This window comes from Dasypus novemcinctus, chromosome 8, assembly GCF_030445035.2.
Source record: "Dasypus novemcinctus isolate mDasNov1 chromosome 8, mDasNov1.1.hap2, whole genome shotgun sequence".
Classification (NCBI taxonomy): domain Eukaryota; kingdom Metazoa; phylum Chordata; class Mammalia; order Cingulata; family Dasypodidae; genus Dasypus; species Dasypus novemcinctus.
In genome coordinates, this window is record NC_080680.1 from 46701388 (window position 1) to 46718819 (window position 17432).

Sequence of the window (17432 nt, forward strand, 5' to 3'; positions counted from 1 at the left end):
AAGCAAATGAAAGAACCAACTCAGGGAAGCTGTTATGGCTCACTAGTCAAGTGCCAGTTTCTCACGTATGAGGTCCTGGGTTCAATCCTGGGCCCCCAGTACCTAAAAAAATACCTGTCTCTCTGTCTGTCTATCTATCTTTATGAGATTCCCAACTACCCCACCCTCTCCCCCTTCTTAATATCTTACATTAGTGGGTACATTTGTTACAATTGATGAATATTTGAAGCATTGCTACAAAACATTGTCTATAGTTTATGGTGTACACTTTGCACTGTACAGTTTTCTAGGTTTTGACAAAGCAATTCCAGTGCTGTTAAAAAACCCTCATGTTCCACCTATTCTTCCCTTTTGCTCCTGTACAGAACCTCTGGTAACCGCTATCTTTTTATCAATGTTACCCAAGTTCTTCCATTACTACAATAATAAGTCTGCTTTGCTTCATGGTTGTATTCCCCCCTTATGTTTGTTCATTTCTCAGTCTTGAAGATTTTAGGATGGTGATGCCCGCTGTGCTTCAGATTGAGAGGGAGCTCAGATTTATGGGGCAGATGGAAGGAACCTGTTTTGCTTGCAGTTGTAGATATGCTTTGCTTTTTGGAATGAGGGCTGTCCATCATCATCATTTTGTTAGTTTTCCTGGGTGATTCCAATAAACTGGAAAGTAGGTATTGGCTGCAATTCTGCTAAGATTCAGGGCTCAACTGGCATATGAACAGACTCAAGTTTTAAGTCTCTGGGATGTGTACTTAATGGATGTATTAGTCTGTCAAAGGGATGCTGATGCAAACCAGAAATCTGTTGGCTTTTATAAAGGGTATTTAGTTGGAGTAAAAGCTTACAGTTACAAGGCCCTAAAGAGCCCAACTCAGCTGCTTTCTCACCAAACTCAGCTACCATGTGTTGAAGCAAGATGTCTTTCCTTCTTTCTTCCTCTTAAGGCTCTGTGGGCCCAGATTCTTCTGATCTCAGCTGTAGGCTGCATAGGGCTCATCTCTCTGGGCTTCCTATTATCAGTCTGGCAGAGGGCTCTTGATTTCTAGGCTTTCCTGTCTGCTCAGCTGCTCAGCTATAAACTATCAGGTGAATGGCTCTGCTCTCTCCAGGGCCCCAGGATCAAACATGAAAGAACTCTCTCCTCTTCCATGTGTCTTCTTGAGTGATTGTCCATTTATATAGGCCCACTAAGGGGGCAGGGATTTACCCTGAATCACCGCTTACTGACATTGTCAAATTAGAAGCCCTAAGTTGATTTTATCAAGTAAACTTAAAACCTTTGAATTTAATACAATGAAAGGGTATCATATCCAGAGGAACAGATTAGTTTACAAATGTAATCTTTTTCTTTTTTGGATTCATAAATAATTGCAAACTGCCACAACAGGTATAGTGCTAATTACAGGTTCAAATAAAAGGGGTAGAGGAACAATTTGTAGGGAAATTATAAATGAATCTAACTCTGTTACATAGGGGAAATAGGTTATCATAGATTCCACGGTAAGACCCACCAACTAGATGCAAATTTCGTGGGGTTGTGTGCCTTGCCTATAGTGTCTAGCCCTTGGGAGCACCCCTCTTTGAGGCTTTGTTTACCGTGGCACTTAGTAAGATCTACCTGCGACGTGCATAAGGTATAACCAACTCACTTTGGGAAATCTCTTAATCATAAACCCTCTTTTGTATCTAATGTTTTTCCTGTTTGGTCTTTTTCCACATGATCACTGGTTGGAGTTTGGTAATAATCCCTTGGTGTGAGGGAAGCCCCATCCCCTGGAGTGATGTCCCACGCTTTGGGTGGGTGGTGGGGTAGGTAGTGAGTTTATTTGCTGAGTTTGGCTTAGAGAGAGGCCACATCTGATTAACAAGGAGGTTTTCAGGAGGTTACTTTTAGGGAAGAGATATTATTAGACTCAGTTTCATTTTAGAAGAATAAGGTTTATAAGTACAAGCTTTAAAATTGAGGGCTTTGCATATTTGTCTGTTTTCTTTTATTAGGCACTGCCTATGTACTCAAGAGATTCTTGGTACTTGTATTGGTCAGCCAAAGGGGTGCTGATGCAAAATACCAGAAATCTGTTGGGCATTATAAAGGGTATTTATTTGGGATAGGAGCTTACAGATACCAGGCCATAAAGCATTTGGAGCAAGATGGCTGACATCTGCAAGGGTTCAGGCTTCCTAGGTTCCTACATTCCTGTGGCTTGCTTTACTCTGACTTCAAGATTCCCTCCTTCCTGGGGCTGACTTCTCTTTCCTCTGCCTGCTGACTTCCCAGGGCTCCAGTTTAAGTCTTCAGTATCAAATTCCAAAATCAAAACTCCAACATTAAAAGCCCTCAAATCTGTTCTTTGCCAAGCCCTTTATCTGTGAGTCCCCACCCACCAAGGGGTGGGAACTCAACACCCTAATCATAAATCAATCATGCCCAGGTACAGATCAGATTACAAGCATAATCCAATATTTCTTTTTGGAATTCATCAATTATATCAAACTGCTATATTCCACCCTCTGAATTCCAAAAAGTCACTACAATATTCAAAAAAGCCTTAAATCAGTTACAATGCAAGTACTAAATCATATCATAATCAATTTAAAGAAATGCAGTTTGTCTTGGGGCAAAGTCCTGTGTGCTATAGACCTAATAAGCCATTTATCTGTTTCTAAGACACAAATGGACAGACATAGGATAAACATTTTCATTACAATGAGGGTTTCGAAATTGGGAAAGAAACATGAGTCACGGGTCCTCTATAGTTAAGTAAACCTGCAGGGCATCCTCCATTCGATTTCAGTCTGAGAGTCATTCTTAAGATGATGATTTCTTCTCCTTGGGGCCATATTGGGACCAACTCTTCCTACAGTCTTGCCCAGTGGCCATTTTCTTGGTTTCACCCTCATCAAGCATTTGGGTGTCGACCAAGCTCTAGACCTCTCCCTCCAAGAGTGTTGGGGTGATTGCCATACCCTACCCAATCTTTGGGTTAGAGTCTTAATCCCCCTAGTACAGTGATATGAAGACAACATTCCCCCTAACCTTTGGCATACAGCCTCAACCCTCTCAGAGCAATGGGCTGACCACCTGGCCTTCCCTAATCCATGGGGGACAGGGCCACCCCACTCAGACCTGTGGGGTGCTGACCTTAACCACCCTAATCCTGGGGGAATGTGCTCTACCCTTTCTGCATCCTGGGGTGGCATAACTCTCCCAGAACATCGGGTGGGAACATTCACGTTCTTCAACTGCTGGGGCAAACTCACCTACTCTGTACACATGGGTGGGGTTCCTCTCTTGGTCCTTTTAGTTACTCTTACCAATAATATTCCTTTCTACACTCTCCTCCAACCCTCTCTTTCCTATCTTTTCCTTTCAACCTGCAGAACTCCCTTTAGTATTTCTTAAAGGGTAGGACTCTTGATGACAAACTCTATTTCTGTTTGTGAATATTTTGAACTGTCCTCAGTTTTTGAATGCCATCTTTGCTGGGTTCAGAATTCTTGACTGGCAGTTTTTTTCTTTAGCACTGAAACCATGTCATACCACTTCCTTTTCACCTCCGTGGTTTCAGATGAGAAATCAGTATTTAATCTTTTTGAGCTTCCTTTATATGTGATGGATCTCTTTTCTCTTGCAGCTTTCAAGATTCCTTCTTTGTCTTGGGCTTTTGACAGTCTGATAAGTATGTGTCCCAGGGTAGGTCTGCTAGAATTTATTATGCTTGGAGTATGCTGCATTTCCTGGACATGTATATCTGTCCCCCTCATAAGAGTTGGGAAATTTTTTGGCTGTTATTTCCTAAAACACTCCTACCACCCCCTTTTCCTTCTTTTCTCTCCCTGGATACCCATAATGTGTATGTTGTGTGTTTCATCATGTCATGTAGTTCCCTGAGTCCCTCCTGAATTTTCCCCATTGTTTGTCTATCTGTTCTTCTGTCTGTACGATTTCAGATGTCTTTGGATGTCTTCTGTGTCACTAATCCTTTCCTCTGCCTGTTCAAATCTGCTGTTATGGGCTTATAGTGGTTTTTGTTTTTTTAATATAGTGTATTTTAAAATTTCTTGCACTTTGTCATCACTTTAATATCTGTTATCTTTTATGTATATTTGCAATTTTTTCTGTATGTTCTCCCAATATCTCTTTGATATTTGTTGGACATCTTTGCTTAGTTCTTCTACATTGTTCATCTCCTCCTGCTTATTAGACTTGGTCATGACCTCCTGTTTCTTAGTATGTCTTATAATTTTGGGGGTAGGGAATAGGGAAAAAGAGGAAATAAGAGAGTAAAATAATAATAAGTAAATAAAAGATTAAAAGAGAGGAAAAAAAATTGGGAAAAAAACCCAAGAGAAGTAGGAAGAGAAGAAAGAAAAAACCAGGAGAAGGAATGAAAATAAGGAAGACAAATAGAAGCAGCAAACAAGCAAAACAAAACAAAAGGAAACAGGAATCTGGGTTTTCCTCTTATACCACCAGGAACAGTTAGGGGCTCCTTTTTTTGAGGCTGCCAGTTTTGACCAATCGATCATCCCAGAAAACAGAACAAAAAACAACTGCAAAACAGGTCTCCCTCTCCAGCCACTCACTAGTGTACTCCTCTCCATCTCTTTGTACCTGCTAATCAGTCACCCCACAGCCAGCCTGTCTGCCAGTACCTGGATGAATGGGGAAAAAAGGGGGGGAATAGGAAAAAAAATAGCAAGAGAGAAAACAAAACAAAATACTGGCTCAGTTCCCTCGGCTTTCCCTGCAGCTTGCCTGGCTTACCCCTACCTTAAGGAAGCTGGGCCCAGGCCCACCTGTGGGATTACTCCTCAGCAACTCCAGGCTCCCCCAGAACTGGCTACATGGCTCCCGCTCTCCCCAGGGTCAGGTGGGTGATTTTCCTCTTGTCCGGGACTGACAGAGTAGTTCTGCTTTTCTCCCATGCCAGGCTGGAACCCCTCCCTCTCCAGCCACTCTCTTACCATCCCACCCCAGATTCCTTTATGCTGGGCAAGCCTGCCTGCCATCCCAGAGTTTCTAGAGAAAGAGTGCATTCTTTTGTTCTCTACTGTGCCACTTGGATCCCCCCATTTTCACTTTTATTTTTCCTTTCTTCTTTATTTTCTTTGAAATCATTTTCACTTTTAAGTCATGATTTTTCATTATAAAATAGTTCTAGTAATAGATCATATAGGAAGCGGACTTGGCCCAGTGGTTAGGGCGTCCGTCTACCACATGGGAGGTCTGCGGTTCAAACCCTGGGCCTCCTTGACTCGTGTGGAGCTGGCCCATGCGCAGTGCTGATGCACACAAGGAGTGCCATGCCACACAGGGGTGTCCCCACGTAGGGGAGCCCCAATGCGCAAGGAGTGTGCCCCGTAAGGAGAGCTGCCCAGGAATGGTGCCGCACACATGGAGAGCTGACACAACAAGATGAAGAAACAAAAAGAAACACAGATTCCCATGCCGCTGACAACAGCAGAAGCGGACAAAGAAGAACACGCAGCAAAAAGGCACAGAGAACAGACAACTGGGGCGAGGGAGAGAAATAAATCTTAAAAAAAAAAATACATTAAATAGCAATATATTCACTCAGTTTTTCACATTTAATATTTTGCCATATTGATTCAGAATTTTCTCCTTAAATAGGCTATAATGATGATTGCATTGATAGCTTTTTCTAAGTTAACCATATTTGTAATTTTAGGATAAATTAATTTTGTTATAATTTTTAAAAGGAAATGCTGCTGGAATTGGTTTGCTAATACTTAATTTAGGATTTTTGTTTCTATTTTGATAAGTGAGATTGGCCATATTGTGCCCTTTCATGATTTCTTTGTCTGGTTTTGGTATCATGGTCAAACTGAACTCACAAAATGTGTCAGTTTCTCAGTTTCTTTTTTTTTCTGTTCTCTTTTAGCGTAAATTGGAATTGTCTTTCCTATTTGGTTGAAGTCACATGTAAATCTCATTTGGGCCTGATGATTGTTTTACCTTTCTTCTTGCTCATGTTTCCTTCTTTCTTCCTTCTTTTTCCTCCTTCTTCCTCCTCCACTTTTTAAAGGGTTCTGTTTCTTTAATGGTTATACTTCTTTGAAGTTTTTTCTTCTTGAATCTGTTTTTTGATTGTTATTCAACAAAACCACCAAGCCCACTCAACTGGGATCAAATCACCTCTTCAACAAATGGTGCTTGAAGAACTGGATATCCATATCCAAAAGAATGAGAGCAGATCATCATCTCATGCCCTATACAAAAATTAACTCAAGGTGGATCAAAGATCTAAATATAAGAGCCAAGAACATAAAGTTCCCAGAATATAATGTAGGGAAGCATCTGCGATATCTTGTAGTAGGAAATGACTTCATAAATTTTACATCTAAAGCGAGAGCAATGAAAGAAAAAAATAGGTAAATCGGACGTCCTCAAAATTAAAAACTTTTGTACCTCAAAGAAGTTTGTCAAGAAAGTGAAAAGACAGCCAAGAGAATATATTTGGTAACCATTTATCTGATAAGGGCCTAATATCCAACATATATAAAGGTATCTTGCACCTCAAAAATGAAAAGACAAACAACTTATTTTAAAAATGGGCAAGAGATTTGAATAGACACTTTTCCAAAGAAGAAATACAAATGCTAAAAAGCACACAAAAAGATGCTCGACATCACTAGCTATTAGGGAAATGCAAATCAAAATATCACGAGATATCATCTTACACCTATTATACTGGTAGCTATTTTTAAAAAACCAGAATTACAAGTGTTGGAAAGGATGTGAAGGAAAGGAAAGGATACACTCATCCACTGCTGGAGATGATGTAGCCATTGTAGCTAACTATAGAACTGCCATAAGATCCAGCAATCCCACTGTTGGGTATATACCCAGAAGAATTGAAAGTGGTGGCATGAACAGATGTATGCACACCAGTGTTCATAGTGGCATTATTTACTATTGGCAAAAGTTGGTAGCAGCCCCAAGTGTCCATCAACAGATAAATGGATAAGGAAATTGTGGTATATACACACGATGGACTATTACTCAGCTGTAAGAAGGAATGCAGTAGTAACAGATGGGACAACATGGGTGAATCTTGAAGACCATATGTTCAGTGAAGTAAACCAATCACTGAAGAACAAATATTACATGACCTCACTGATATATGCCTTAAGCAAATTGTGCAAACTCACAGAGCTAGAGTCTGGAAGGTAGGTTATCAGGAAACAGAAAGCAAGTAGAATGTGATGAGCCGATGCTCAATATAGGCAAAACCTGTGATAAGGTGGAATGGGTGATTGGGCAGTGAATAGAGACGATAGTGCAAGGATGTGAAGGGAACTCAGTGGTACTGGAATATGAGGGGAATAGGGTGGAGGGGTTGGGTTAGACTATCCATGAAACTGGGTGGAAGGCTGGAGGAAAAAGCAGGTGAACTCTGGTGATTTGTATGTCTGTGGTTAAAACTACAGTAGTAGGAATGTTCTTTTGGGAAATATATATAGCAGGGGAGGATATATTAGTTAGCCAAAGGGATGCTGATGCAAAATACCAGAAATTGTTTTGTTTTTATAAAGGGTATTTATTTGGAGTAGAAGCTTACAGTTTTCAGACCATAAAGCATAAGTTACTTCCCTACCAGAGTCTCTTGCCATGTATTGGAGCAAGATGTCTGCCAGGGTTCAGGCTTCCTGTGTTTCTCTCTTCCTGCAGCTCATTTCTCTCCAGGTTCAGCATCTCTGTTTTCTCCACAAGGTCAGCTATAGACTATGAAACTCTCTAGGTTTTGCCTCTCTCCACAAGGCCAGCTGTAGACTATCAGGCAACTGGCTCTGTCTCTCCTCGAGGCTCAGTTCTCTTTGGACTCAGCTGCTCTGCTTCTCTGTGTGCTTACGCCCTTGCCTCCAGCTCAAAACTCCAACATCAGCACTCCTACTAACTCTTTTGCTCTGCCGTGTAATTTTATCTGTGAGTCCAGTCAAAGCCCCAATCATAATTTCATCACCCCCAGGTACAGACCAGATTACAAACATAATCCAGTATTGTTGGAATTCATAAACCATATCAAACTGCTACAGAGGGTTACTGGTGCAGGACATTTCAGGTTGGGGGATATGTGGGATAGGGTGCACCTGGGGTATGCTTCTGTGAAATATGGAAATGTTCATCTTGTCATAGTGTGTTATCTCAGAGGGTGGAGACCCACACAATAACCAAGAAAATAGTAACTCCCATTCTGGGGAGTCCTGCCATGTTCTCAGTTAGAGGGGCAAGAATCTCTTGAGAACATAGGCAGTTCTAATAAAAGAAAAATGGACCAATATGTCAAGCCCTTAATATTAATGCATGTAAGTATGAACTTTATTCTTGAAAAATTGAACTTAGTGGTTACCATAGGTTCTGAGGGGAGGGAGAAGAAAGAATAGAATGTATGAAACATAGGGCATTTTTAGGGCATTGGGATTGCTCTGCAAGATATTGCAATGACAGATACAAGCCGGTATACATTTTGTTAAAACCTGTAGAAGTGTATGGTACAAAATGTAATCCCTAATATAAGTCACTGACCTTGATTAGTAGCAGTGCTTCAGTATTTGTTCCTAAATTGTAACAAATTACCATACTCATAAGATGTTGTTAATAGAAGAACATGTTAAAAGGGGAGTGAGTGGGGTATATGAGAATCCCCTATATTTTCTGTGTGACTTTTCTGTAATCTAAAGATTCTTTGAAAATAAAAAAAATTTAAAAAATTTAAAAAAATGACACTAAGGGAACATACAGAAGAAATTGTCACTGTACAAAAAATATAACATCTTGCAGTGATGAATGACTCAATGAAAAAAATTTATTATTTGTCTATTATGTTATTTTATTTTATTTCATTATTTTATTTATTTTTGAGGTACCAGGGACAGTGATGGAATCCAGGACCTTGTATATAGGAAGCCAGCACCCAACTATTGAGCCACATCGGCTCCCCTGAGTTGGTTTTTCCATTTGTTTGCTTCCTGTTTGTTTTTTGTTTTTTTATAGGAGGCACCAGGAACCGAACTCATGACCTCCCATGTGGGAAGCAGGGACTAAACTGCTTCAGCCACGTCCACTCCCTGTTTTATTCTTTTAATTCTTTATATTTATTTTTGACTTTGTTTTTGGGGAGGTTGTGGATAACAGAAGGGTTGGAGGATCACTGGTGGTGCAGGTAGTTGGTGATGGGGGAATGTGTGGGATGGACACACCTTGGGCGTGGCTTTATGAAATATGAATGTGTTCATGGTCATGGGGCATTGTCTTGATGGGTGGAGACCCCCAAGATATTACATATTAACTACTAAGTTCCCATCCTGGGAAGTCCTGCTAAATTCTCTAAAGGAGTGGCAAGAATTCCTACAGTACATGAGCAGTACCTAGTGAAGGAAGACAGACCAATATGCCAGGTCCTTGACATTGATGGTTGTACTTATGAACCTTGTTCTTGTAAAATTGAAGCACAGCCTAGTGTTATGCATTGCCTAAGAGTTACCTCCTGAAAGCCTCCTTGTTGCTCAAATGTAGTCTCTCTCTAAGCCAAACTCAGCATATAAATGCATTACCTTCTCCCCCAGTATGAGACATGACTCTGGGGGATGAGTCTCCCTGGCACTGAGGGATTATTATTACCAAGCACTAACTAGCGATTCATCTGGAAAAAATACCTTGACCAAAAGCAGGAAATATTAAATACAAATTAGTTTTTATGGCTAAGAGATTTCAGAGTGAGTCGGGAGGTCATTCCAGAGGTTATGCTTATACACATTTCAGGAGAGTCTTGTTGACTGCCACAGTAAACAGTGCCTCAAGTAGGGGGGCTCCTGAGGACTCCAGACACCATAGACAGGGCAGACGATGTCAACAATATGGCACCCTGTCAGTGGGCCAGACCTTGGAATATATATTCCCTAATGTAACAGAATTAGACTGATTTGTAGTTTTCCTACACTTGGCTCTTTTTTGTGTTTGAACCTATAATTAGCACTATACTCATTAAAATATATGCCCCTGAGACTTAAAGCTTCAGTCTGTTCATATGCCGACTGAGTACTGAATCTCAGCAGAGGTGTAACACCTGCTCTCCAGTTCTTTGGACTTTCCCAGGACAACTAACAAAAGGATGATGACGGACCCATCCCTAAAAACACAGTATCTATAACTGCAAGCAAGGCACTTCCATCCATCTTCCCCATGGGATCTAAGCCCCTTCTCAGTCAGAAACAGAGTGGGCACCACCATCCCCAAATCCTCAAGATTGGAAAATGAACAAACGTAGGGGGGAATGCAGCTATAGACTAAAATAGACTTGTTCTAGCAATGGAAGAACTTGTAACATTGATAAAAAGGCAGTGGTCGGGAAACGGACTTTGGCCCAGTGGTTAGGGCGTCCCTCTACCATATGGGAGGTCCACGGTTCAAGCCCCGGGCCTCCTTGACCCGTGTGGAGCTGGCCATGCGCAGTGCTGATGCGCGCAAGGAGTGCCGTGCCACGCAAGGGTGTCCCCCGCGTGGGGGAGCCCCACGCGCAAGGAGTGTGCCCGTGAGGAAAGCCGCCCAGCGTGAAAAGAAAGAGCAGCCTGCCCGGGAATGGCGCCGCCCACACTTCCCGTGCCGCTGACGACAACAGAAGCGGACAAAGAAACAAGACGCAGCAAATAGACACCAAGAACAGACAACCAGGGGAGGGGGGAATTAAATAAATAAATAAATCTTTAAAAAAAAAAAAAAAAAAGGCGGTGGTCACCAGAGGTTCTGAGGGGAGGAAGAGGGAAGAATATGTATAAAATAGGAACTTGGGGACATTGGAATTGTTCTGAATGACATTGCAATGACAGAGGACATTATACATTTTGTCAAAACCTATGAAATTGTGCAGTACAAAGTGTAAACTATAATGTAAATTATAGACAGTCGTTTGTAGCAGTGCTTCAGTATGTGTTCATCACTTGTAACAAATGTACCACACTAAGGAAAGATGCTGTTAATGGGGAAAAGTAAGGGATGGAGAAGAGGTGGGGTATATGGGAATTTCCTTATATTTTCAATGTAACATTTATGTCATCTAAAGCTTCTAAAAAGCAAAGGAAAAAATATTTTTCAAAAATTGTCCATTTGTTTGCATTTTCCAATTTATTGACATAATGTTTTAGTACTCTTTTGGTATTCATAACCTGCCATTACACTTAAAAAATTAACAGTGTTTTGCTGTGCCTTCTCTTTTTTTTCTTGATCAGACTTGCCAGTGGCTTATCTCATTAGTCATTGTACAGAATGAGCTTTTATTGATTCTCTTCATTGAATCTTTATTTCCTGTTAACTTCTACTCTGTAGTGTTGTCCTTTGAACATTCTTTGAGATTACTTTGTTTTCTTACTACTGAGTCAGATATGTAGCTAAAGTCTCTGTTATTTTCTAATATAAGCAGGTTAAAACTATGGTTTTCCTTCTTGAGTCTCACTTTAGCAGCATTCTACCAATTTTTAAAGATGATATTGATAATTATTCATTTTAAATACTTAAAAATTCCCTTTATAATTTCCTTGACTTCTGAGATATTTAGATATATTTTAAAATACAAATATTATTGCAAGGATACGGTGTAAAAGCTGCTACAGAGTGTTTTTATATACAACTTAATGAAATTATTACACATTTATAAGTAGACAGTCATGTTAATTATTTAAAGTTTAAGACTTTGTTGCTGGTATGTTAAATTGATGTCACATCTATTTACAGTGAAAAAGAATAAAAACATCATTAGAATAAAAATATAGCTTATGTTTTCAAATATTTAGAATTTTAAAATTTTTAAGTGAAAGTATTTTCTAATTTAATTAACGTGTAGCTACAGAACATGGTATGTGTTTGTGATATTTTTTGACATTTGTGGAGACCTGTTTTGTGTTTCCCCATGGTCACTGTGTATGTGTGTTTGTGTGTGTGTGTGTGAACTATGTGTACTTGAAAAGAATATGCATTTTTAAATAGTGTAATGTAGTGTTCAATATGAACTTCAACCTTCTGTTAATGTACTTCCTAAAATATCTTTGGGAAAAACCACTACCCTTTGTATATTTTAAGTTGACATTTTAAATATTTTAATTTTATGTTTAAATAATGCCTAAGATGTAATCACTGGTGTATTGTGCAAAATTTGACAATTTACAGTAAAACTGTTAACATTGTTCTTTAAGTGTATCCAATGTCTTCTAAACATTTCAATGATATGATACTCTCAATATCCCTTTTAAAAAGCAAAAGAACACAGAAAAGGCATTCCATTTTTAGTTATGGGATCTGACATTTTGGATCAACCTTTCTGTAGAGGACTACTAAATAAACTGAATATTAAAAAAAAAAATTGCTTGAAAGCATCACAGCAGTCATAAGAGACAGATAAAAAGGATGTTTGATTAAGCATTCAGTTGTAAGTGCTGTACCAAAAACAATTTGGACAACTTTTGTATTTTGTGCCATTTTTTAAGAGTTACTACTTTTGCCCCATTACTAATTTTAGGTGTTATGTAAGTGTACTTTTAACCATTTGTAATGATTTCTCTCTCTGCTTTTTCTTAGGTATCACACCTGTGTATTATAATATGTTTGCTTTAATGAGTGAAACAGAAAGGATCTGGTATCCACCCAACCATGTCTTCCATATAGATGAGTCAACCAGGCACAACATACTCTACAGAATAAGGTGCTTTCTCCAGTAAGATTATAAATGGACTCAGTGATGAAAGGGCAAAATGGGAAAAATTATAAAATATATTTTTTGAGTGCAAGATACTTAAAACTTTGACACTAGAACCAGTTATTTAGCATTTAATCACCTTCATGTAATATTCTCGTTTCTCCACTAGCAGAAGTATTCATAAAATGAAATACTGTTTAAATGGAATGCGCTGAGTGCTCTGAGAATGAAGCTGTTCTGGTGGGATGCCATTTATGATTATAATTAAACAAATTTTAAAAATATTAGAAAGGGATTAGTAAAATTAGCTAATTTTACTAGCAAAATCCTAAATGTTTAGAATATTGCTAGTTTCCTAGGAAATTTTATGTTTTGTGCAGTAAAATTTAAATTTCATATCCCTTCCTTATAAATAACTTTTTAAAAGTTTAGTGAAAAGATTTTTGAGAGTGTTTATTTATTTGCAGTCTCAAGTTTTAAGTTAATTTTATTTAATAGTTTATTGCATTGGATTTACCTTTTAGAAAAATATATAGGTTTATTTTTATATTCAAAAGGATCAAGTGAAGAAATAAGTTTGTGTCCCACAAATAGACAAATTATTCAAGTGTTCATATATATTACTTAATTTTCATCACAAATATTTTGGTTATGTTTTATATTTCTTAAAGCTAATTGATTACTGTTTCAAAGCTTGAAAGCTAGTTTTGATGCTATTAACAAATTCTGTTACATTGTGACTAAATTTAAAATGCCTGTCTCTGAGATAAAGATACTGTAATACTAAACAGTACCAGATACACCATGAATATCTACAGTTTAATGTTTGAATGTATGTTACTTGTTCAGCTCCCTCTTCCTTCTGTGCATAGAATCAGTTAAATCCTTGTGATGTTTTATATGGCTGTAAAGTTTGGAAACATGTAAAGCAAATTTTTATGATTAATAAATTAAGTTTATTGAATTTTTATTATTGAACATTGAAACAACATATGAAAAAAAATAAAAGAATATAATCGTTAAAAAAAAAAGTTACATAATAAAGAGAGAGGATCTGATCATTTAAAATATTACTCAAATTTGTTCAAGGTGTCCCAGCTAGCAAATAGCACAGTTACAGTTCAAATCCAGGCCTGCTTGCTCCATAAGCCTACCTCTTAACCTCCTCATGCATGCCTCATTAAAGAGATTATATACCCATAGTATTTAGCATTTTGCCTATCATTTGTTGGACACTGAATAAATTTTAGCATTGCCTTGTCTTTTTCCCTGCCTCTTCTGTATAAATATGTATTGGATGTGTATGGGTTTTTTACTTTTAAGATATCATTTGCACTGAGTTAATACATGCATTTTGATATAATTATTGAAAAGACAAAATTAGTAAGAGTTAAAATAAGTAATAAATATATAAAAGTAGCTAGTTCTATAATAGGAAGATCCCATTCTAAATAGAAAGAAAAAACAAGCTCTTAACTATCAGGAAAAACATGAGATATGGGAAAATTGGAAAAATTATTTGAAAAATATGAACAATGAGAACATAGTACTGGATTGGGGAAACAATATTATAGAGAGATTGATTTCTTCAAATTAAAACAGTTTCTTTCAAAATAAAATAAAATCTAATCCAGTAACAATCCCAACAAAGACTTTTTAGAGAACTTGACACATTATTACAGTGTTAATGTAGAATTATTTATTAATTAAGATAACAATTAAAAAAAGATCTATGTGGTAATTGTAAAAGATTTAGTCCTAGGAGATAGTCACATTATATGAAGCTACAAAATGGAATTATTTTTAAACCTACAGTAATTAAGCCTGTAATCATAGCATGAATAAAGACAATGTTGGGGCCAGTATAGCCTGAAAATAGTCGTTCATACATAAAGAAACATAATAAACAATGCAGTTTTTTCATGTCAGTTGAGTAGGGAAAGATTATTCAATAAGTGGTGATGGGACACTTGCTTGGTGTGGTGATTTGAAACTGTATGTACCCCAGAGAAACATGTTCTTAAATCTAATCCATTACTGGAGAGGGAGAGGGGGAAGGGGAAGCAGAGAGGGGAAGGAAGGAAAGGGGGAGGGGGACAGGGGAAGGAGAGGGAGAGATGCATGGATGCCTCCATGTGCCTTGCCATTTGACAGAGGAGACAAGAATTGTTCGCAGTCAGTCTTTGGGAAGAAAGCATCACCTTAAATGTTGCCTTGATTTGAACATTCTTGCAGCCTCAAATTTTAAGCCAATAAATTCCCATTGTTTAAAGCCAACTCATCTCTTGGATCTGCTTTGAGCAACCTAGGAAACTAAAACAGTTGGCTATTTGCTTAATATTTTAGCTTTTTACTTGACGATGTATATCAGAATAAATTTTACATTGATTAACAGAAATGTTAAAAAGAACATAAATAACTGAATTGAAATTGAACACCTATCAATTCTGTGAGGAAATACTATGTAAGCTTAAAAACAGTAGAAGAAATCATAGGGGAATGTAACAGTTTGAAGTTATTTTGTGAATCCCAAAGAAGGAAAAGATTGTGTTCTTGAACTAATCCATTTCTGTGGGTGTGGGGCTTTATTAATTGGACTGTGCAAGTGAAACATGACTCAGGTTGGGTCTTCTCCCGCGTACTGAACCTTTATATAAACAGATACAGAGACACACAGAAAAAGTAGCTGCTGTTTTTTATCCTGCTATGTGAGAGTGGACTCAGTGATCGCTATCAGCCAAAGTTTAATCGCAAGGGTCCTGAGAGACTGGGCCCACGGAGCAGCTCATGGCTAAAGAGACAAACCCTATGGTGGCTGCCCACAGCTGAGTAATGGAAGATGGTAGATTCTGGAGGGAAAGGCAGGGACCTCAGTAAAAAATGGTGACCATTTTGCTTCACCAAGTGGCAGGACCCCAGGATCACTAGTAGCTGACTTTGGTGAGAAAGCATCTCTGATGGTGCCTTGATTTGGACATTTCATGGCCTCAAAATTGTAAACTTTTATCCCTAATAAATTTTCCATTATGAAAGCCAACTCATTTCTGGCACTTTGTATTAGCAGCACTTTGGCAAACTAAGACAGGAAATCATATTACTGACTAAAAATGTTTAAATTTCTGAATGTTAAAATAAATTAAAACTAAAAACAGATATTAAATATAGTTTCAACATATCAAATAGATGAAAGTATTTTTACAAATCTAAAAAAAAAAGCCTGTATATTGAATAATTGTTCAAAGTAAATGAATAGATATTTTACAAATGAACAAATCTTTTGGTAAAATGCTCAATCTCACTAGTTACAAGAACATTGAATACCTGTTAACTATGTGCTGAAGTCAGTAATCTCTCCTGGTTAATTAGCTGATGAGAATCTAATATTGTATAACCTCTGTGGAAAATGATTTCACCATACCCACAGTTCTTATGTCACATGCTATTCCTCATTGTTTTCTCATGATATTTAGGTTACCAAATGGCCCTTGTACCTATGACATAGAACCATTCTACCCAGAGAATCAGTGATGCATAGTAAAAAAAAAAAAAGTATGGATCCATTCATGATTTTTACAGGGAAAGAAAAGGAAGCCTTAGCCTACTAAAACCCAAGAGAGATATCCTTAACACAGTAAAGAATATCTCTTGTCACAGAACCTGTAGTATTATTCTTACTGGCGAAATGTGGAAGTAGTCTCTTGAAAATCAGTAACTAGACAAGGAAATAAATATACATAGTATCACTGCTTCTGTTAAAGATTTTCATGTAGTTCCTGGCCAATTCAATAAGACAAGAAAAATGCAGTGTTTAAAGACAGAGAACAAAGAAGGAAAACAGTCATTATTTGGGTATGATATGATTTGTTAGCATAGAAAACATAAGATAATCTATAGGCACAAATAAAAATAAGCTTTTAGCATGACACTAGATCTGTATGATCAATATATTTTACAGTATCAACTAGTTCTACATAACACAGACAGTAAAGAGTAATTTAAAACAGCATATAATAGCAGCAAATACCAAGATACTGAAGATTAAATCTAAACAGTTACGTAACACTTTTACACAGATATTAAGACTTTATAAAGTTATGTAAAGAAGCATGTTAGCATGCATTTTGACTGATAAAATATCAATATTAATGTTCTCTTTATCATTTTCTGTAATTCCGTATTTTCCATTTAGCAAATACTTTTTTTTTCATTAAAAAATGCCTATAAAGAAGACGTCTGCAAACTTTTTCTGTAAAGGGCCAGATAGTAAATATTTTATGCTTTGCTGGCTGTACCATCTCTGTTTTATCTCTTTACCTCTGCCGTTGAAGAGTGAAAGCAGCCATAAACAATGAGTAAATGGATGGCATTACTGTATTCCAATAAATATTTTATTTACAAAATTTACAAAAACTATTTATAAAATCCAGTGTGGATTTGCCCTGTAGGTTATAGTGTGATGACCTCTGCTTTGGAATTTGAAAAAGATTTCCATATCATATTCATGGGTTCTTCCTATCCTTAAACTAAGGGCACATATATCCAGAATTACCTACAATTAAAAGTTCCAAGAAAGGTCTAAATAGAAGTTATCCGCGATTCCTCCTAAAAAATGAACAAAACCCCCCAAAAAACCAGACAGTAGCACAAGGAAAGAAAACTACAGGCCAGTGTCTGTTATGACTCTATATACAAAAATCCTCACAAACTACTAGCAAACTGGAACCA

At 37.6% G+C, this 17432-nt stretch overlaps 1 protein-coding gene across 9 annotated transcripts in view; it reads left to right on the plus strand.

Annotated features, from left to right (window-relative positions):
* JAK2 (Janus kinase 2) overlaps window positions 1-17432 on the plus strand; it is a 223189-nt gene that overhangs the window by 89288 nt on the left and 116469 nt on the right. For all 9 annotated transcript variants that reach the window (XM_058301810.2, XM_058301811.2, XM_071216711.1 and 6 more), the window contains one exon: window positions 12590-12713. In XM_058301810.2, coding sequence (XP_058157793.1) covers window positions 12590-12713 — 124 coding nt within the window. The remainder of the gene's footprint in view (window positions 1-12589; window positions 12714-17432) is intronic.